The 22,585-nt window shown below is 34.0% G+C and overlaps 3 protein-coding genes across 3 annotated transcripts; 1 reads left to right on the top strand and 2 right to left on the bottom strand.

Moving 5' to 3' along the window:
• Positions 1-16,317: 16,317 nt before the first annotated feature.
• LOC129801323 (uncharacterized) lies at positions 16,318-16,846 on the bottom strand. The gene is made up of 2 exons (XM_055846236.1): positions 16,755-16,846; positions 16,318-16,688 (listed from the first exon to the last, which is right to left on the bottom strand). Exons 1-2 carry the CDS (start codon positions 16,776-16,778, stop codon positions 16,329-16,331), a joined length of 384 nt encoding a protein of 127 aa, XP_055702211.1. The 5' UTR covers positions 16,779-16,846; the 3' UTR covers positions 16,318-16,328.
• A 1,159-nt stretch (positions 16,847-18,005) lies between these two features.
• Positions 18,006-18,553, top strand: LOC129801324 (cuticle protein 16.5-like). The gene is made up of 2 exons (XM_055846237.1): positions 18,006-18,074; positions 18,139-18,553. Exons 1-2 carry the CDS (start codon positions 18,063-18,065, stop codon positions 18,442-18,444), a joined length of 318 nt encoding a protein of 105 aa, XP_055702212.1. The 5' UTR covers positions 18,006-18,062; the 3' UTR covers positions 18,445-18,553.
• A 62-nt stretch (positions 18,554-18,615) lies between these two features.
• Positions 18,616-22,526, bottom strand: LOC129800972 (uncharacterized). Its single transcript, XM_055845721.1, has 5 exons — positions 22,519-22,526; positions 20,776-22,438; positions 19,962-20,716; positions 19,380-19,902; positions 18,616-19,315 (listed from the first exon to the last, which is right to left on the bottom strand). Exons 1-5 carry the CDS (start codon positions 22,524-22,526, stop codon positions 18,659-18,661), a joined length of 3,606 nt encoding a protein of 1,201 aa, XP_055701696.1. The 3' UTR covers positions 18,616-18,658.
• Positions 22,527-22,585: the final 59 nt, after the last annotated feature.

Raw genomic sequence — 22,585 nt, forward strand, 5'->3', positions numbered from 1 at the left:
AATTAACTGAGAAAAGAATATATTTATGTGTTAAACATTACATCAAAGTTGAAGTTCTGAAACATTGTTCAAAATGCCATAATCTAATCCTAAATTTGAAACCGGTTTTAAACCGGTTAAACGGTTTCAGACCCTTTCAAAACCGGTTAACCGTCTATCCTAAAAACCCGGTTATTTGGAATCACTAATTCGAAGGTAGGTACGTTCAAAAGTTGACCTCTTCCGCTATATAATTCAATTTTGTTATAACTTGTCATTGATCTATCTAGAGCTTGAACGATAAAAGATATCAAGTTTTCGTTTTCAATGAGTTCCAATAAAAAGAACATTATCTTTAGACGTGTTCGCTTTCTTTTACTTCTCATCCCTTTCCCTACAAAACCATATTTTTGGTTTATTCCGAAAACAACTTCTTTTATTTTTGGATTTGTCTCGGGAATACTCCTGGTGAATATTTTGTCCATACCTTTTGTCCATATGACCTAAAAAAATTGTTATTTTGAATTTTTTAATATCAAAGTTCAATTACTCTTCTGGAGGACCTATTCCTTAACTGATTTAGCCGACTTTAGAAACCTTTGGAAAGTCTTGAAATTTCCAACCCGACTTCATTGTTTTCAATAGGTAATGAACGTAAAGAATCGGTAGGATAGGGGAAGATGGGGCTACATTGAGCTATTTTTTTCCAATTTTTCTCATAATTTTTTTGGGCACTCAATGGGTCAAGTGGTAGATCCCCTTTAGGTCACCAGGAAATTTTCTGGCGTTAAAGATGTTTGGATTGCATCCAGTGAGCTTCACTGAACTTCATTCCATGGGGCATGGGACTGACAACCTTATCCCGTATAAAAAAAATAATAATGTGTGTCTAGAAATCCCCTTGCGGAAAGGCCTTATTTTGTCATGGAACCAGTATTATTATTATTATTATTAAAGTTATGTAATTTAGATAGACAAAACACTTGTGGATCTTAATTGAATTATGACTAGGTCCAAATTCCTTTAGAAATATGCGAAAAAACTTCCTTTTTAATGTAGGCCCACATCCACCCATCTGTAATTTAATTATCTTTGTCGAATATTTTTTCTCATTTGGTCGTAGGCATATAATGAAAATATTCACAAATGCGCATTTCTTAATCAATTTTCGATTTCGAAATGCTTTTCTGATTTATGAATTAATTTAATCGGTAGTAAATCAGTATGCAGACAAAAACCATGCGAAAAGATAATTCGTGGAGAGTTCTATCTGGTGAGCTCGAGCATTCTGCAAAGTTGGGATGCTTTGACATCCCTTTTAATATCAAGTTAAGCCTCGATGATTGTACAGGATGTCATACATTATTTTACCTTGGATGCAACTTTGCATTTATACCAATCTGTCACTAACGTAACACGAAATCTTGGTCACTCGTTTATAAGGTATATCAATGAACTACTTTTGAGGATGAAGGCGATGATGCAAACACCTCATTATTAAATCAGAGCTACTATTTTCATAATATCTTATCACACGCATGAAATACACCTCTTTTACATAGGTTTCGTCTGAAGACTTTATTCAAAGAAGCTGTCATGTTGCTCTTTTTTTTTAGTGCGGACACCATGTCTGAAGGTGAATTTTTTGTAACACATAATTAATTATTTGAATTTCCTGACATGGCATGAGAAAATATTCGCTGTAAGTAAAAAAAAAATAGTACCTATCATGTTATCAGGAAATTGGATTGTGTGGTTGCAAAATCGACAATGAGAGTGCGTCTCTTTGGATGAACTTCACGGTGTTGGAAAAGAGAAAAATTATTATTAATTTACCGCAGTGTACGATTTATTTGGAGGACGACATTTGTGCTTTATACAAGACATATTAATAGAGTTGCACAATTTGTTTACCTGATTTACTTGCTCTCTTTCACCATTGCGCTTTTTGCACAATTCAATATCAACACACAACATACAGATTTTGATCCGAAATGATACACTGCCAATCGTATGATGATAAATTTTCTGCCTCGCAGCATTTTGTGAGGGGATTTCGAACATTAAATTGCAATGTATTGCCTTTGATAATAAAAAAGGTGGTGAAGTGTATAAGACACTACGAAATACTCGATCACCTTAATTTGACAATATTAGCTTAATTTCAAAAGACACCCCGTCCGAAAAGTACCCTTTCATATAATATTAATAATAAATCATTCATTAATGAGACTCGACATTGAATAGACGAATAAGCCTGCGCACGATAAAGCTTACTTGGTGCAATATCAACACCTTAGTATCAGAATATTTTGAGGACCTTAAAGGGAATCGAATTCGATATACTTGGATCATATAGAGTAGGGAACTCATGAAGCTGTAAGTGCGTATCAAGTCATACTAAATTTTGTTAAATAAATTTTAACTAAGGGTACTTTTGATTAAGAGAATTTCGAAAGACAAAAAGGTTAGTGGAAAATTGCAATGGTTCATAACTTCTCAATCTTCTCTTTGACAATAAAATTTCGCTTTATCAATTTTCATTTTAAATGACAATTTTACCAAACTATTTTCCAAACTGCTGCAACCAACTAAATATTATGACAGAAAGCTGGGATTGTGAAGATTATCAACTAAAATTAAAAACAAAAACATTATAAATGATTTATTAAATTCAGAAATTAAATACCAAATGTTAAGTTTTTTAATTGGAGATATCAAAAAATCCTAAGGTAAGTGTGCCAAATTTCGGCATAGTTGCATGCAAGCGCCAAAGTCTCAAGTTTGAAATGTAATATTTTTAATACACATTGATTTTTTTTGCTATTTTTTTTTACAAGTAGTGTTGCTTGGAAGCTTGTAGATACTCTATCGTCTTTATTTTCTCTAAATTCTTTCTTAATACATTTTAAAATGAATAAAAATGTAGACATAGCATTTGTTGCCTATTTCGGCCACCTTCAATCTCATAGATCCTTGCCCTTCCGGAATTCTCCAATGTCTTTTTCAGATCATCTTGTTCGTGGAATCGACATTTTTTGTTATTTTTTGAATTGTATAATCTCTAGAGTATGCAAAAACTAAAAAATCATGGAAATTCGAGTAACAAAAACTGTGGCCGAAATTGCAAGCTAGCCGGAATTTGGCACACTTACCCTATTAGTATAATTTTTTCAAACTTTAACATTTAGTTAATTAATAAAGGAATCGCATTTACAGATGACTGCATCCAGGCTGGTCCATGAGTTTTCTTGACAATTTTTCTATAAAAATAATTAATCCACATACGGAATTTTTTGTCGTTTCAATTTGCAAATAGAAACTTAATATTTATAAATTGCTCCGAGACATTATTTCTTAATAGACGCTAATTAATTTCATTAATAAGATACGTGACTTGTTAAATTATATAGTAGTCTGTCTCCTCATAGGCTTTTCATTCTTTTCCTTCTGAATGGCTCTCACACAAACGCACTTTTCTACTATAGAAACCCACTTCGAAAAAGCCAAAGCTAAAATTGGCGGGAAAAGATTAGCATCGTACAAAAAAATAACCACACAAACTTCCAGATGCAAAATCTCATGTTTTGTGTGAGAAAAGTTATTCACACTGTTATTTATTCATTCATGCCGAGAACCACGTGTTTAGACGGAATATTCATTTATCTATCGACGAGCAACAATGAGCAAAACGTCTCTATTGTATCTTGCATAATGAAAATGCCATCTCACTCTCTCAACCAACCAAAGCACCATCATTGCAATCGACGAAATGCACAATTTGTCTTAATGGTAATAATTTTAAAATTCAACACGAATAAATTTTCCCACTATACATTCAATTAAGAGACTGAGTACAGTCACAGAGCACTCATAAGACTTTATATAATTTTTTCTTCATCGAAAATTAACATTTAAATTTGACTAAATTGCTGGATAAACATAAAAAGTACCACTTTGAGATTAATTGCATTTGGAATCTTGTGCATTTAATATCTGAGCTACTGCACCAGATAAAACACCATTCTGCACAAGTTCGCCCACCCTCTCTAGGCAATCGTGACGAATTTCATGCAGACGGTATGTTACACTACTAAGAAGCAGGCATTTTGTAGTTTATTTGTTTGTAAGCAACACTAATTAGGTGCTAGAAATATAGAATAAAATGATCATAAAACTTTTTGACATGGTTAGAAAGGGAAACTAAATACACTGAGAGAAACATGTGAGAAGAACAATATAGAAAACGTAAAATCTTCGATAATTTTACCACAATTTCTGAAATTATCTTACACTGAGAAAAAAAAGAGGCTACGATTAACTTTTTTTGTCATAACTTTAACACTTTTTAGGTGTAAAAATATATCAACATTTTTTAATGTTAATTTTACACCCTTTTAAGGGTAAAATTAACATGAAAAAGGGTAACTTTAACCCATAATACACCTAAAAAGGGTAATATTTACACCGATTTCGTAACAATACTGCAGGGTAAAATTAACATTTCCGGAATGTTATTTTGACTTTTTCGGATTTTTCTCAGTGTATATGCAAATGTACAACTTCATTATGTACTGGGACATCAATTACAATACAAATATAATTTTGGAATCAAGTTTTGTCTCAAAAAGTTTGTATAGGGGAGACTAGGACAAAATTTGTCGAAACGAAAATTTCAATATTCACTATTTTCTAAAATAAAAGAGACTGAGGCTTGAAATTTTTATTATAGATAGCCTTCATGAACCTTCTTAAACCTCCAAAGTTTCAAGGGATTCGAGGAAGGATTATGTAAAATAAAAAATAATGAAATTTTGAGCCCTATTTTTGAAATATTTGGCTCACAGAAAATATCAAAACTGATTAGCTCAATTTAAACACATTTCTCGTTAAGATAGAGAAAAATTATCTTCGACAAAGTTGTAGAGGAATAAATTTCCTATAGAAATATGTCTTTTTGATATTTTTAACATTTGCGAGAGTAAAACGTCACAAATTATCCGAAGACTGACAAAATTTGCCCCAGCAATTTTGAGAATCTCCACAAAATCGACTTTTATAAAATGATTTGAAAATCACATTTCTTTCGAGATAGAGGAAAATAGTGTTCTACAATGTTGTAGAGCAGGAAATTTTTTATAAGAATATGCTCATTATAAAACATTTAAGTTTTCTCAGAGCTCGGAGCTCGTGAAAGAATTAAATATTCGTTTTAACAAGTTTTGCCCCAAGTCTCCCCTACTGAAGATTTTTCATAATTTTTGTTTTTTAAAACCTTCGTCTGCTGCAGTGACGTTTTCAAGATTTTCTTTAAAAAAAATAGTAAAATAATGGCACAATATACGATGCAAACATACTGAACAATGTTAATAAAATTATAATTAGGCACAAAAATAATTTTTTTAATAATATATATATTTTTTAAATCCGAGGGTTGGGCATCAACGCTAAGACGGCGATGGCCGCTAAAAACTACAACGTACTCATTTGCCTCTCGTGCTATTCTAATAAAATCTATCTATCTATCAATCTATGTTCTTGAATTAATATACGCAATGTGTCACATTTGTGAAAAATCTAAGTTAAATAGGGGGAAATCAGGTACCTTTGAAAGTGGGGCACCTTTGAAATTGGGATTTTCACCTATTTTTAAATAAAATTGAATCTTATCGTGATATAATTTAGCTGTACAAATAAATTGAGAAGCTAAATTATATTATGATATGGCTGAGTTCCACTTAAAGATAGGAAGAAAAATCCCAATTTTAAAGGTACCCTACTTCCCCCATACTCAGAAATTTTAAGTGTAATAGGGGTGGTTTCTAAGAATAAAGAGTGGCGTATTGCGCTAAAAGAACATGTTGTGCTTTAAGATATTCAAATTTCTTCTCGAAGCTTTACAAAATCTTATTAAATTCGTTTTATAGGGTGTTCGTGGTGCAATTGGTAAGAGCGTTCGGCTCTTGGGCGGTGTGACCATCGGCTCGACTGTCACAGTTGTGAGTTCGAGTCCCACCCGGTGCAAATGACTGAAGCGTCTGAATGGAGATATTTGTCATACACAATGTAATCTGAATAAAATTTGTAATCCGAAAAATGTACAAAATGGCAAAAAAGCCCGGTACATCAAAATAAATAAATAAAAAATCGTTTTATAAAGTTTAATAAAATAAAATTAATTACATTTGAACGTGAAAATAACACGGGGAAAGTCAAATGACATTTCTATAACTCAAAATGTGACTGAAATATGGTGTAATGGCGACATTTTATGAAATAAAAAAGGAAAAAATAATTATTTTAAATAAAAACTTGTGTTAAATGTGAATGTTTCAAAATTGCTCTAAGAATAGATTTATGTCACTTGTAAGAAATTCCACGTGAAATATTAATTTTATTAATATTTGAAATATTTGCATTTAATGTTTTTGAGAGCTTCTATCTTAAACACTCAGATGCTAAAAAATCCACTAAAATAGAGGAAGTGCGATATCAAAATTTATATATTTTTTTCTAGAGTAGTTTATTTTCTTTCTAGAATACATGATTATGAAATTTTAATGCAGAAGACCACTTAACAGACTGATGAAACGAAAGACATCAACATTTAAAGCGACGAACCCGGTAAAATAAATTTTAAGTAATTTCTAATTCAGAGCTTGCACTTTCGTTCTTTAGATTCATAATGATAGACACATTGTTGAATTTAAACTTAAAGTGCACGTATGTACGTAGTATAATTTATTAGCATTCAGTTAAGGCAAGAGACATTTTCACAATTATACAGTATTACGTATATCCCCTAAAAATTGACCCAAAATGACAACCCGATAGTCCTATCTACCACTAAAACATATTTAATTGTTGGACATTCGAAATGTCTCTAGGGTAATGCAAATAAAATGTACTTAATGAATGAAAGTAGTACAGACTACCTGAAATATGATAACATATGCTAGTATTGTACATAAAAGCGAGTTTGTGTTTCAAATTCATTGATTATCCCGAGAAAATTTACACGTTATCTTATATCAAACAGACCTCACTGGTCAATGGTGTAAGAAGTGGATGGCAAAAGGTGGCAGAGACACGTGAGCTTAGTGCAACAAGTCCAAGAAATAGGGGCACATGAGAGAGAGACAATTCATAGTCATAAGACGCCTGATAGTCATCGAGAGACATTCTTGGACATGAATTGAAGCTGCTGGCATAGAGTTGCAGCACATGGATTGCATAATGTGCATAAAATAGTCAGAAAATTGATCTTAGCTCGATTTATTAATAACTTCTGAGTGATACTCACATTTGGCTGATATTTACGCTCCTCAATTTCAATTGCCCATAGAGATACAAGTACAAATCAATAAATAATGCATCACAAAGTATTTTGTCTTGTTTAGATATGTGAGAGTTGAAAGGGATTTGTTGGGGCGTTTAATGAGAAAATGAACGTGAAATCATTAATAAACCTCAGTTTGAAGTAAATTTGTGAGATAGACTGCAGTAAGGAAAATGTTATTGTTTTATTTAAACCCTCGTGACTGCGTGCACTCAACATTATGAATATGAATATGGAACAAGAAAGTAAAGTATAGTCCCTGGGACGGACCATGAGTAATATTTTGTCATACAAGCATTTTTATGAGATTCCACTTCATCATCGACACCGTGAATAATTTTGCAATTCCCCGTGGTATCAGAGGAAACAAGAATATAAGTTGAAGAAATATTTTGAGACTTTGCCCTTTCTCGAGCCTAAGTATTTCAAAATAGAGTTCACACTTTAAATTATTTTTTCCGTGGGTGTGGCAGAAAATGTCCAAAGTGCAGCATGAAAGATCAAATCAACGTCAGTCTGCAACTTGAATATTTCGTGTGTTGGATGTTTTCGATTTATGCAGAGACTTTTTTTTTATTAATACAATTATTCAATGATTTGATTTTGCAATAGAGCTCGCTTGCATTAATATGAAAATTAACAGATTACACCAACCACAGATGTGACCTTTTATAAATTCATGCTGAATTTTCCGAACTGGCAAAACGTATTTTGTGACTTGACTCATGAAAAAAAACAACTGACCATGCTGTAGCTTGAGAGAAATTTTCTTGATATATCTCTCCTTTTCTTGAAAAGCTCTAAATCATTCTTAATTTTCTAACATCTATTTTAAAAAGTAATAATAAACATTTTGAGCATTGGAAATGCATTGGGGCTTGATATGAACTTGAGATAAATTCATATCTATTCGAGCTTTGATCTTCCCACAACCTACCTTAAATGATATCATATAGTATTTTCCATTGTTGAGGAAAAGCCGGTGGAAATTGTTTTTATGACTCATTTAAAATTTCATAATCCATATATCACGCAAGAAAATGTTTTCGCTTTATTTTTCAAAGGCATTGAATAAACGAGCAGTAAAAAGTCAAATTTGGTCAGAAAGACATTCGAAAAGATCAGTAAAAAATAAAGAATGGTCAGTAAAAAATAAAAAAATGGCAGTAAAAAGTTAAAAAAGGGCAGTAAAAAATTAAAAAGGAGCAGTACGTCATTAATAGCGGTCAGTTAAAAACGAAAAGTGGTCAGCAAAAAATGAAACACGATCAATACAAAATAAAAAGTGGTCAGTAAAAAATAAAACATGATCAGTAAAAAGTAAAAGATGATCAGTATAAAATAAAAGTGATCAGTGAAAAAGGTAAAAAATAAAAAGTGGTCAGCAAAAAAATAAAAATGAGCAGTAAAAATATTCAATTTGGTCAGTAAAAAATTAAAAATGATGAGTAAAAATTTTTACTGACCATTTTTATTTTTTTTACTGATTACTTTTTAATTTTTTACTGATTAACTCGAATACATCTACTGATCAATTCGAAGATTTTACTGACCAAATTTAACTTTTTACTGACAAAATTGAAAATTTTTACTGACTATTTCGAATTATTTGCTGATCATATTTAATTTTTTGCTGATCAAATTTGACTTTTTACTGATCATTGATTTTTCCCCCTTTTTCAAACCATATTGCTCGCTTTTGGCATACCTCACATTATTGATTTTTCATCCCCCTGGCGGACAATTTTGTGATATAATTTATTGGTCTTTTTAAGTTATCTTCGAGGTTAATGAAGTGGTCAGGTTAATTCATATTTGTCATAGTCAAAAGATAAAAAAATATCGAGTTTGCATGACTCTCCAAAATATCCGAAGACTGCTAATTAAACCCTAATTGTTGTCTTTGGCGTGATTTCTTTTTTTTAACAAATTTCTTTGAAGGAAATAACATTTCTAATCTTAAATTTAACAACTCAACCACTTAAGATTTTAATCATCCAGGAGCAAAATGTTACAACGTGCGCATGATCTCATGGGATTTCTCATGAGAATATATCTATACTTTGCCCTTAAACATTTTCACAGTCAATGAATTGGTGTAATTTTTCGCGTTCCGACTGCTAATCTCTAACAATGAGATTTTTCCGTGAAAAGAAAAAGTGAATGTTGAAAAGTATCACTTTGCATACACTTCTCGTCCACGAGATAATGGCTAAAACACACTCCTCAATGCACGCAATGGACATTGCAGGTATAATTTGTATTACGACACTCCATCTTGGGAGTTATATTGAATTGGATTCGTTGATTGATTGATTGATTAATTGACTAATTAATATGCATTGATATTGTTTTCAGTGGGGGGAGCTTAATTGTCCTCTTCAGGCACTGTCCATTGCAGAAACTCGATCAGTGATCAACATTGCAAGCCAGGAGAAGGAAAATTACATTTTAAGGTCGAATGAGAGAAAATGTTTATACCAAGATAGAAAATACATTTCAGATTCTTGGTGACTTTAATTGAAAATAAATTGGCAAAGATAATGGTGGTGTAAAATATATAAATTTGACTTTACTCTAAATTTGAAAATTATAACTTCAGCGTCAATTTCAGTTAATTACTGACATTAAATATAAGACGTATGAGACACAATTTTTATGAGCAATTTTGTTCACCTTGAAAAATTTCACTGCATTAGAAATTTCGCATTCATTAGAAATTTATTGAGAACTATATGCAACAAAGTGTGGCACTCAAATTAAATACGAAGGCGTTGGATTTCTCTGAGTACTTGGCATCATGGCCAGTTTTAATAATAAAATCAAATCCATTTCTTTCTCGATCAAGGGGACTTTTTATAACAGAAATTTTGAATGACTATAAGCGATAGATGAATAATAATTTTGTGTGGCTTTCTGAAAAGCTATTGAAGAAGTACATCCAAGGAAGTGAAACACATAGAGATTATAATAATTCTGACGAATAAAAAAAATAAAATTTTGTCAGACATTTTCTGATTGTTTTATTTATCTTTTAAGAAAACAAGTAGGATAGGCCTGTGAATTCACAACCTTTTAGGATTCATGTTCACGTCCGTAGGTCAGTCTGTCAGTCAGTCATTTGAAAAATTAACAGGCTAAAACTACACGATATCCCTAGAAGTAATAAGGATATCCCGATGGATAAGCGTACGGTGCTGCAGAGTAGGGGTTCACAGCATATGGATTTACGGTATATGGAGCTCTGGCGTAGGCAGGAGCAACATATGGGGCTGGTGCTACAAGAGGGGCTGCTGGACCTGCAGCCGTAGCAACTAATGGTGCTGCAGCTGGTGCAAAGACTGGATGAGCAACTGCATGATTAACTTAAGGACAAAAAAATAGAAAAAAAAGTTATTACACTTTTTCCAAATTTATTTACAAATATCTCAACTTACTTGTGTGGGCATTGTATGAGGAGGCAAAAGGAGCAATAACTCCGGCATGAACAAATCCAAGGACAGCCATGAATACGAAGATCTGAAAAATTGCAAAACTTTGTTATTCCAATTCGAAATGCACAATCACCATATAAATGCATCTTTTTTTTCTTGCACTTACAATTAGTTTTGTCAACATTTTTTTCGTGACTCTGTGGGGTAGACAAAGGATAAACAGTATTGTATGTTTGATCAATTCAATGAAACTGACTTTCGGTAGCACTTTATCGCATTTTTATATCCAACAAATTTCACCATTTTGGCCAAAACACAACGTGAATACATAATGGGATGAGACATGTCTTGGCTACCAAAGATAAAAAGACAAGTAAATTAATCGTTTAGCAGTTTGATTGCGTTCAGTTTGTGTATCAATGCGCAAGTAATCGTGATGATATTTGCTACATTTCTCCTATTACTTCACCAAATTTCATTTGCATTCATTGACCCAGTGCAAGGACCCATTTGCATTGTTCATTATATTGACTATTATGACTATACCACTTTCGTACATTTTAATAGAAAAAAAGAGTTGTACTGGTGCACCATCGAACACTGCGACTTTTTAATTAGATATTAGATTTCAGAGGACGAGACCTGTATAAATTTATAGATACAGAGGGATGCTGTCCACTGAAAAAATGATCAACATAGTCTAGCTTATAAATAAAAATTAGTGTTCGGTGCTATCCCATGTTCGGCGACGAGACCTCAGAATGTTTTAAAGCGATATTGATAAGTATTTCACCTAATATCACCCCTTAAAATCTTGGACTTTTTGTGTTCTACCACAATAATAGAGAAATAACTACATCTCTTACATTTTTCTGGTAACCGAGACTTCTAGAACATATTAGTGGATAAAAATTAAATAAATTTATCTTTATGTGAGATTAAAATAACCGAGGTCTTGGAAATCGGGCACAGCAGCGCGACTGGTGGTGGTGGCCCAACAAGGATTCTCTTGTTAAGGGTGCGTTTGTACTCACAGCTGAAGAACAACTGATTGTATATGAGAGCGTTATGCCAAAGAAAGGCATGAGTGCTCCCTGCCCATAGTCTTATGCCCATTGGTAGGCAAGCTCACTGTAGGACGATAAAGATGCACACCCATCACCTCCCACTCAGAGGGCTAACCCTAGGGACAAGGCACCTTGTGTACCCAATCAGTCTTTAGGGATCAAAATAACGGCAGGGCCTTTAGCCGCGGAACCGACACACGTCTTACATTTATAATGTAGACCAAATGTAACAGGGAATGACTAATCATTTGGGAACTTCCGGTACTTACACCTGAAGCAACTCTATTAGAAGCTTGACTTTGCGACAGCACTGTCCCTGGTTGCATCACAATCTCCTTTGCATATAATGAGAATAATACAAAACATTGTATGAAAATCATTTAATTTAATTGAAATTATACTTAGTGAAAACCCAGTGATAGGGGAATGTAGGTATGGTTCGCACACAGTGGACCTTCAAACGATGCGAATTTTCTCTTTGTTTGCAAAGAGCTGACCTACCATTTCCCCATCTCGTTTCATGAGCTTAATAATGATCTATCTTGTGGCTAAGAACTGACGAACTATCTCTTTGCAAACAAAGAGAAAATGTGCGTTGTTTGAAGGTTCACTTTGTGCGAACCATCACCGAGAAAAATGTGGATGGTAAAATTTACCATCCTCCATACAAAATTCTAATGGCCGGATAGTAAAAAAGTCACCCAGCAAACGCGATATTAAATCGGACTGTCAAAAATTGTAGAATCTATTGCATGGATAGTAAATTCTAATAGCCGGATGGTAAATTCTAATATCCCCGGATATTAGATTTTACTATCCGGATGGTAAATTTTACTGGCAGGATAGTAAATTTTACTAGCCGGATATTAGAATGAAAAATGTCGGAAAAATTTATTTTTCCTTATTTTCATTGATTTTTGGCCATTGTTTGAGGGCTTGGGGCCCTTCCTGGATGACATTCTCTGTATTTCAAGCCATTTTGATGCGTGAAAATCTTTTTCCAACTTTGACGACTCAGCCGAGATTTGAACACGCGACCTTTGTGATGACAGTCCAGCATCTTCCAGCTGCGCCACGAATTGCTATAATGTATTCAAAGCATATCGGGAACCGTTGCATCAGCACCCACGATATTCCAAAATGACATTCTAACAGCAGGATGGCAAATTTTATTGGCTTGGATAGTAATTTCAATCCAAATTACTATCCTCCGTTAAAATTTACTGTCTTCCAGTTAAATTTTAACATCAAATATGCGGCCAGTAAAATTTACTTCCCGGATATTAGAATCTAAGAGAGGTCAATGTAAAATCTAAAGGAGGATAGTAGATTTTACCATCCGGCTGTTAGGATTTACTATCCATAGGATAGTAAATTTTAAAATCTCAAGATGGTAGATTCTAAAGGAAAGTATCTATGGAGGATGGTATTTTCTACTATCTTTTGAAGCAGTAGAATTTAAAGACACGATTTGTAGAAAATACCATCCAAATTTTTCTCGGTGATGCCAACATTCCCCTAAGTACAGATTTTTATAGATTGCTGTTTTAGACAACCCCAGATTTTCCAACTCATAATACATGGGAATTGTATTGTAATTTCGAGTGCAAATGATTTCGTTCAAGCAACAGTCAAAATAAATTAATTCATTAATGCGATGGAAGATGGAAGCGATTCTTTGTTTGGTCAGTTACAATCGATTTTAGAAGAATTACATGTTGTAAGTTTTCGGAAGTTACCTGAAAAGGATCCTACACTGACTGAGAGAAATCCGAGAAAGTTAAAAAAACATTCCGGAAATGTTTATTTTACCCTGCAGTATTGATCCGAAATCGGTGTAAATATTATGCTTTATAATGTATTAGGGGTTAAAGTTACCCTCTTTCATGTTAATTTTACCCTTAAAAAGGTGTAAAATTAACATTAAAAATGTTGATATATTTTTACACCTAAAAAGTTTTAAAATGATGAGGAACAAAAAGTTAATCGCACCCCCATTTTTTTGTCAGTATACTTGATCACATGCATATCCACTTTTACTAAGATTTGTCAATTTTGAATATATTTAAAAACAAATTAAAAGCACAATAGTGCATCCCAAAGGATAAATATATATAAGAAACCGGAAGTACTATTTCTACTTTGTACTAGGCAGTCAAAACTGCATATAAATTTGCCAGGTTCTGCTCTTCTGAAGAAAACAATCCTATTCAACAGACTACTAAACAATATGCTATACCGACATGGGTTTTTGGGTTTTTTCGCACTCTTTTATTGTTTTTCCTTTCCTCTCTCGTTTCCCTGAACTTAAATGCTTTTCATATTATTACATAATTTTATCAAAATTTGAATTAGAATATTGGGGGAATTGCAAAATAATTGGCATCAAAATATCCAATTTATTTGCTTTCAACCCTCCTTTTAACGATTTTACCAGTTTGTCCTGTGTGATGATCTAAAAAGAGCTTTTGGTTAAGCCATTCTTTATAAAATTATTATAAGAATATTTAAGGCAAATTTAAGATTTCCCAGAGATGACCCACAAAAAGATGGAAAAGTCCATTAGACAGAGTAGTGGTTTAGTGAAAGATCACTTTATGTATATCGACCGCTCCATTCCATAATATTCTAAGTCGACTTAGAATTATATTACTCCGAGAGATATATGTTGTTTCTGCGACCGAAATCTACAACTGGTGAAAATTTAGTGGTCATCCGATGTACGGGTTATGAGATATTCAATTTTTTCAATAAAAAATTACAAGGGCAGCATATATAGGAAATCGCCAACTTTAAATGGCTCTCCTGAAAAGTTGTTATTCTGAGATAGAATAGTATGTAATGGAACCATTGATATAAACTAAAGCTTAAAAAATCAAAAGTTCAGTGTTACCCAACATCTTGCCTTGTTCATTGTACACATAAAAAAATATTTTGTAAAATTTGATTGTTCGTAAATCTTTGTGAATTTTTACTGGGGACTTATGAAATGTTCTTAAAGCCTATAACCCAATAAAAAGTTCGTAAAAGTTCGCAAATTTTGTGCGTGATATCATCACTTCAGCAATTTTTGAACTTTTACGAACATATTTTCATACATTTCTGGAAAAATTTAATGAAATGACAAAATTTTACGAACATTTTTCTGTGTGTTTATAAAGGAATAAAAAATGCTCGAAAAGTGATCATTTTACAAACAATGTACAAACTTTTACGAACTTATTAGTGGGTTATACAATTCATGAGCATATTTCGTAAGTTCTCACTAGGAATTTACAAACATTTGCGAACAATTTTACGAAATATTTTTTCTTTGTATGGCGTATCAATATTTTTTTGGGAATATAATTTATGTGTATATTAAATATGTTTTATTCTACGCTTAATCTTAAAATTTTAAATAGTAAACCAAATTTTACTGTAGAATTAATTTATAATAAAGCAATAATTTTGAATAGCACATGGCTTTTTCTTCTCTTTTATGTTAATTGAAATATTTCAATAACGCTTAAACAATTGTTAAATTGAAAAAAAAAACAAAAGTTTAAAATATTTTTTTATTGTTATTTACAAGTATTCATATTAAAAACAATATTGTTATAGCTTCACAGTGAGAGTGAGGCTGCTTAATTCTGCATATGACAATTTTTGAGGAGAACCTTTTGAATTTGGTAAATTCGCATATCTATTACCAAGTACATGACATTTCCAATGTTTCCCACATCTAGCGTGCCAAAAAACTTTGGAGTTTATTAGCTGTTATCTATCATTGTGAAATGAATTAGCAAAAAAATTCTAATACAAAATAAAAGCTAATTTAATTACCAATAGGCAACCGAAAACCCTAAAATGGCAACCTACGTAGTTTTGGAGATATCTCGTGAAATGTGTACGAACACAGGATAAACTTTACACTTAAACCGGTAGCATTTTTCAGAGCTAATGTTACTCTCCTGTCTATTACTTTTTTATTATTATTTTGTTTTTTAGATATGAATATCACCCTTGAACACTTACTGGCCACCAAATTTGTCCTCTCCTTATCTTTGATAGTAAAACCAGCAATAGTAGAACAAAGTATGGGAAAGTGTCCATGCATTACACAAGGTCCCAAGCTTTATAATGACTAAATTTTTCCTATGTTTGTTAATAAACATGACTCATCGCACCCACAATTTAAAAACTAGGGGATAGTCTCCTGTTTTTAAAATATATTGAGGAGTCACATTTATTCAGTAACATAGGAAAAATTTAGTGATTATGAAGCTTGGGACCGTGTAAGGCATGGGCACTTTCCCCTATATTATAAAACTGGACTGTTGACAAAATCCTTAAAATTTTTATTATCTAGAAAATTACGCCTTTCTGTTTTGTATTTATTAAAGATAAAAGCCGCAGATGTTCATCCAATTCCATACTATTTTTTGTGATATTATTGATATTTATTTATTTATAAATCACTTTATAATGTAACATTGTTTTATGCTAATAAAATGCATATTTAATACTTTATCGAACAAATGGATATGTATTTGGGAAGTATGACGGAGTTCGCAGGAATGGATAGACTGCTCCAGGATATGCTGATCCTGGATATGCTGATCCTGGATAAACTCCACCGTAGTAGCTGAATGGTGGTAAGAGGCTGGGGTGGTAAATTGTTGGGTAACGTATGACGGTTGGTGGAATATGAGGAACATGTCCCACAAAAACTATTGGTGTTCTTGGAACTGGAAGTCGCTGCACCACGTTCGTTTCTTGGACCCATGGATAAACGTTTGGTGGATACGTCCTTGCAATGTCAACAACTGCAGGAGTTACTGATGCAGACACAAGAGATGCGGCCAAAATTAGCGTCACAAAGGAAGCCTAAGAATATCATGTTTTTTTTATAATACACAATATAAACTTATAACATTCGCCAAGATCACTTACAAATTTTGAAATAAACAAATCCATCTTAGAAAGCTTGAATGGAAAACGTTAAACTCGATATGGACTTTTTATTTTAGTTAGACACACTCACTCGGAACTAACAACGAAAGTGAAATGATGAATTGATCCACTTATTTTCCGTTTTATACTGCCAGCCCAAATGATTCCAAATGATTGTTCAAAAGTCGAGTGAATCGTGACAAACGTCGATATTTGATGCATTTCTCTTTTTGCATATTGATGAGGTTCAAGGTTTCATGATATGGAAGTCAATGAGAGCAGCATAAAATGTGAGTATAGACAATGCATATATTGTTATGCTCTCGTGATTATGACATAACTCATTCATGTGCTTAAAGTCTTTATAAGAAATATATTCATAAATGCAGTGTCATATGGATCATAATACAAAACACATGTTTTGAAATTGATATCATTCACATAAGCAAAGTGCGAGTTTTGAGCTTATTTTTTTTAAACGTTCTTCAGTTTGAAGAGCGAGTGAACTTAGTAATTTTTAAGCAATAATTCAAAGAAATCTGCATGTTGAATAATTCTGCACATTGCAATGATTTAAATAAATGTCTATGCATGTTCTACTGTCAGGTCATCTAGTTGTTTCTATAAAGATCTCTCCATCGTCTTGCAGATGATAAACAACAGCGCACACAAAGATTGTAATAACAGAGCCTTGACTTAGATATAATTTACAAATACTCAACAGTCGATTTGCAATGATTGTCACTCTTTAGTGTTATTGGAATTGGTCTGCTATTCTCTGAATAGAATAGCCATATGCATTTGGATACCTCATAAATCGTCTCGCAGTCCAACAACTTCAACTCGTCATATCCATATGGCTTAATTGCAATTTGTTGTTCATTGCGTGGAAAATAGCAAGTAATTATGTAATTCTTTCTAGAGCACCATTGGCCAATATCATTCACTAAAGTTACCTCCGGTTGACACGCGTCAAAGTCCATTCAGGTGGATATTTGTATTTTTCACACGAATTTTCTTACTTCAGCTTCTTCAGCATTCGACTTCTTGTGACTTCTCAGAGGTACGTGAATTTTATACAAAATTTTTTGGCGCAATGTTTTGAAGAACATACTTGTGTACCTCTTATGTAATTGATGAGTAAAGTGACGATTGATATTGAGTAGGTGGTCATATTATCAGGAGGTTCAATTTTTTGGTATAAAAACCCCTCAAGTGACTTAAAAGTTATCATTAAGTGCTCAAAACTTATTAAGTAAACAACTAAGCTCTCTTCTGTGGATTAAGTCATTGATAAGCTTAGCAAAGATGTTCAAATTGGTGAATATTTCGAACGTTAAAAGATTTATGAAATAAAAGTGATATTGATTATATTTCTCTTCAGATTGCTGTCTTCCTTTTCTACGTGGCTGTGGCTTCAGCGAAACCCGTTTTTGTTGCAGCTCCAGCAGCCTACACAGCTCCACTTGCCTACAGTGCACCCTTAGTGGCTGGTCCAGGAGTCGTTACCGCAACAAGTAGTCAAGTCGTAGCCCGTAATTACAATGGCGTTGCTGCTCCAATTGTTGCGGCATCAGCTCCATTAGTAGCAGCTCCAGCAGCTTATCCCTACGCAGCCTATTCCGCATTTGCCCCTACCTATCCCTACTCCGCAGCTCTGCGTTACCCCTACTCACCCTATGTCTTCTAAACAACATATCAACAGTTCGTTTGAACCATCTTTAGCACAATTGTTCAATGACTTTCCAACGAATATGTCTATTCCATAAATTATGTTGCAATAAAATGGAAACATTTTAATTAAATCAGTGTCAATCTTAGTGTTTTAAAGTACATCAAAAACTACAAAGAATATGCATGATTTCACTTGAAAAAAACTTTAATAATATTTACAACAATAATAATTACAACTGAAATTGGCAAGATTGTGTTCCAGAGAGAAGTAAAATATCCTCTTTGGTTGTAGGTGCACCCATTGTAACAAAACAAGGCTCCAAACCAGCATCATCTCTAGAAGATTCAATAGCATTTCTCAGTGCAAATATTGCCACAATGGACATTGCTATAGCAGGTTCTCCGGTTCCTTTAGCACCAACTATTCCAGTTGGCAGATTTTGTTTCTTCATAAAAGTCACCCGGAAATCGACAGGAATATCTGTTGCTACAGGGGGCTTGTAATTCCAAGTTCGATTAGTTAAGATCTCTCCAGTATCTGGATGATGGATGATTTTCTCCTGTAACCAATAGCCTAGACCCATTACAAAGGCTCCTTCTATTTGCCCAATATCAATAGCCGGATTTAGACTTTCGCCAACATCTTCATGAATGTCAACTCGTCTCAAAAGAAAATCTCCAGTAAGTACATCAATTTCAACTTCTGCACAAGCTGCTCCCCAAACGTTATAAGATATGCGATCCTTGTCCATGTCCGTTACGAATGAAACCAGTGATATGTTTCGCTCGTAAGCAATTTTTACTACTTCTGACCAAGAAGCTCCAGTTAGTTCTTCTTGAACAGTTTTAATACGTTCAAGAATTGTATTACATGCCTCGATGACGAGCTAAGATAATATAAATGTAAATAAAAAACTCATTACAAGTCGATTTTGAATAATAATTTCTTACCCTTCCAATAGCATCAGTTGTCTGAGATGAACTAGTGAAAGTCACATTAGCATTTACTAGAGTATTTGCAGACTCGATCTTCACTGTATTAACAGGAATACCAAGTGTACGTGCTGCAAGCTGAGCCATTTTGGTGTTGATACCCTGACCCATTTCAATGCCACCATGGCATACGCTCACGCTTCCATCAATTGCGTAGACCGCAACAAGAACTGCGTACCGATAAGTAGTTTGGATTGGATAACCCATAGGAACGAAAGCGATTCCTCGCTTTCTCCAACGATTATTTTTATTGAACATAGAAATATGTTGTCGACGTTCCTGAAAGTCACATTGTTCCAAAAATTCTGGAAGAATGTCTTTCATTGGAGAATTTTCACGCATATTGATCAATCGAACGGCAAGGGGATCGATTCGTAACTCCTTTGAAATATGTTCCATTATATTTTCTGCCATGGCATGTCCCTCAAGGCAGCCAGGAGCTCGGAACCAAGTATGAGGATGAACATCTGTGTGCACACCTCTGATAATGTAAAATTTGGAATAAAACATAAATTTTATTACAATCTATAGCAATCTTACCTAAAGTCCATGGACCATGTGGATGGCTCATATAAACTCGTAAAGAAATTTATCATCACAGATCTATCTGAAGCTTCATTTTTAGACATTCCCATATCAATGTACAATTTATTCTTCAGTTGTTGTATTCTACCCAATTCGTCTACGTCTAATGAATAGTGACACGTACCAGGGAATCTTTTCCCAATTACCATCATATTCTCTTCTATGGACATGACAAATCTCACTGGACGTTGAAGACGCCAACAGGCCAGAGCAGCCGCACAAGCTACATGGGTTGATTTAGAATTCTTCCCGCCAAAACTTCCTCCAACTCGTTCAAGTTTCATATCTATGGAATTTTGAGGAATATTCAGAACTTGCGAGATTCCCATCTGAACAAAATGTAGAAAATGTGTGGCACAATGAACCTCTAGGCCAGATTCAGTTGGAATGCAAATCGTCGTTTGCGGTTCAAGATGGAAATGATACTGATTGGAAAAATTAAATTTTCCTGAGATCGTGGCTGAAGTTTCATTTCCTCGTGTTTGAGCTTCAAGACGAGTTTCAAATTCAAAAATCCTATCTTCATTCCCAGATTCCAAAACATCCTCAACAGATAAGAAGAGCTTCCTCTGAGTCGGTCGTGTGTAATTAATACGGACTGCTCTTGCTGCCTTATGGGCCAAATCCAGCGTATCTGCTAAAATGATGCCCACAGGTTGACTATGGTACAGAACTTTACTACTGCAGAAAACTTCTTCTGGTCCATGTATCTGTAATAAAAAATAGAATTTAATAGATGTTAGAAAACAAAATAAATATCAGCACTGACCTCTAACGATTCCACGAATACTTGTGTCATGAAAGAATTTATGCCAGGAATATCTTTTGCACAGAAGAAAGCTACAACTCCAGGTATTTGAAGAGCTTCACTAGGATCAATACTTAGTATTTTAGCAGAGACTTCAGTGGCAGGCACAAACGCTCCCCATACTTCATTAGGCATACAAGGTAGATCATTGATATACTTGGCTTCACCACTACATTGAATCAGTCCATCAATTTTTGGTAATGAGTTTTCAGGTGCTGTAACTTTTTGTATTCCTGATGAAAGTGGTCTGTAGATCTCTTCACCTCCACTTCGAAGACAATCTTTTGTTGAATCTGGAGGAGCCAAACTGATGATAGCCTTATACAGAAGACTCATGGCAAGGAGTTTTCGATACTTCGGAGAAGCATCTGGAAGCATCCAATCAAGCTTCAGTTCATCATTAAGGGAAGCCATAGTAAGTGAGATTGTCTCGTTGCAAAAAAGATTCTTGGAAGCTAGAACCTTTTCAGTATTAACCGCGCGAATAAATCTCGAACTGATCCCACCGAAACAAATTCTCGCCTGCAAAAGAACTTTCCTTTCGGAGCTAAATCTAAAGAGAAATCCTGCATTTATGATTGCATGAGAATTCTGAGCTCGAGGCATGATCTTGTAAGTGACCAAAGAATATTTTTCCGGATTCAAGGGAGGAAGAGTTACTTTCACCAGGACCTTACTTCGCATGGACTTATACATGAATTCTTCAATCGTTGCCACTTGCTGAATCCCATTATTATCAACAATTGTAAGAAATGCACCAATAGTTTCAAGAAGTAAGAATACATCTGAATTAAATTCCGGATGTTGGTGCTTCAGTATCAAATTTCCTCCAATTGTTCCTATATTCCTCACTGCCGGATGAGCCACCAACTCCAGATGCTTCACAAGTTGACGACAATATGAAAATTCTTTCTTTACGTCTGATGCATGCTTGAGGAAATCTATGAATTCCGAAAGGGTAACAGCAGCTCCCACTTCTAGAACATTTCCCATGATTGTAATTTTCATCTCTTCAACACTGCTGACGTCAATAAATATTTCTAAATCTTCTCTTCTTCGATAGACACCATGACCAGTATTTCCTCCTACGAGCATGTATGGGCGATTATTACTTTTTTCGAGAATTCTTAGAACGTTTCCTAAATTACTAGCTCGGAACCATTCTCGACAGTTATTTAGCTGAAATTGTACGAAACCACTTTGGGCTTTATCACAAGCTTCTTCATCAAATATACATCTTTGTGGTAAATCTTCTATGTCTAAGCAGGCTGCAGTCAAAGAAGGATCTGCATCATTGGCTAGAGATTTGAAAGCATCCAAAATAGGTCGATATCCAGTACACCGGCATATATTTCCCGCCAATTCTTTTTCTACATCCGACATTGTGACAATTTCTTTTTGTCCTTCCAATAGACCAAGCATACTCATGACCATTCCGGGGGAACAGTAACCGCATTGGGTACCATTCATTCTGGCCAGACGAGACTGCACCACATGGTACCCTGTGGTCCGATCTCCCACACCCTCTACAGTGAATACTTCGAGTTCATGACACGTGAACACTGATACCAGGCAAGAATTTACAGAACCAATCCATTCTTTACCAGTCACTGGATGTTTGCGTCTATAAAATAAATTAATTAAACACATTTTTATTAGTCAGAAAATAGACATTTTTACAACACAAATGAATTCTAATCATACGAATCCATCCAGACATTGGCATTAAATTCCGTCCTAGAAAACTCACTTCCCAGTTGGTCATTTTCAC

Source organism: Phlebotomus papatasi, chromosome 2 (genome assembly GCF_024763615.1).
Source record: "Phlebotomus papatasi isolate M1 chromosome 2, Ppap_2.1, whole genome shotgun sequence".
NCBI classification, from domain to species: domain Eukaryota; kingdom Metazoa; phylum Arthropoda; class Insecta; order Diptera; family Psychodidae; genus Phlebotomus; species Phlebotomus papatasi.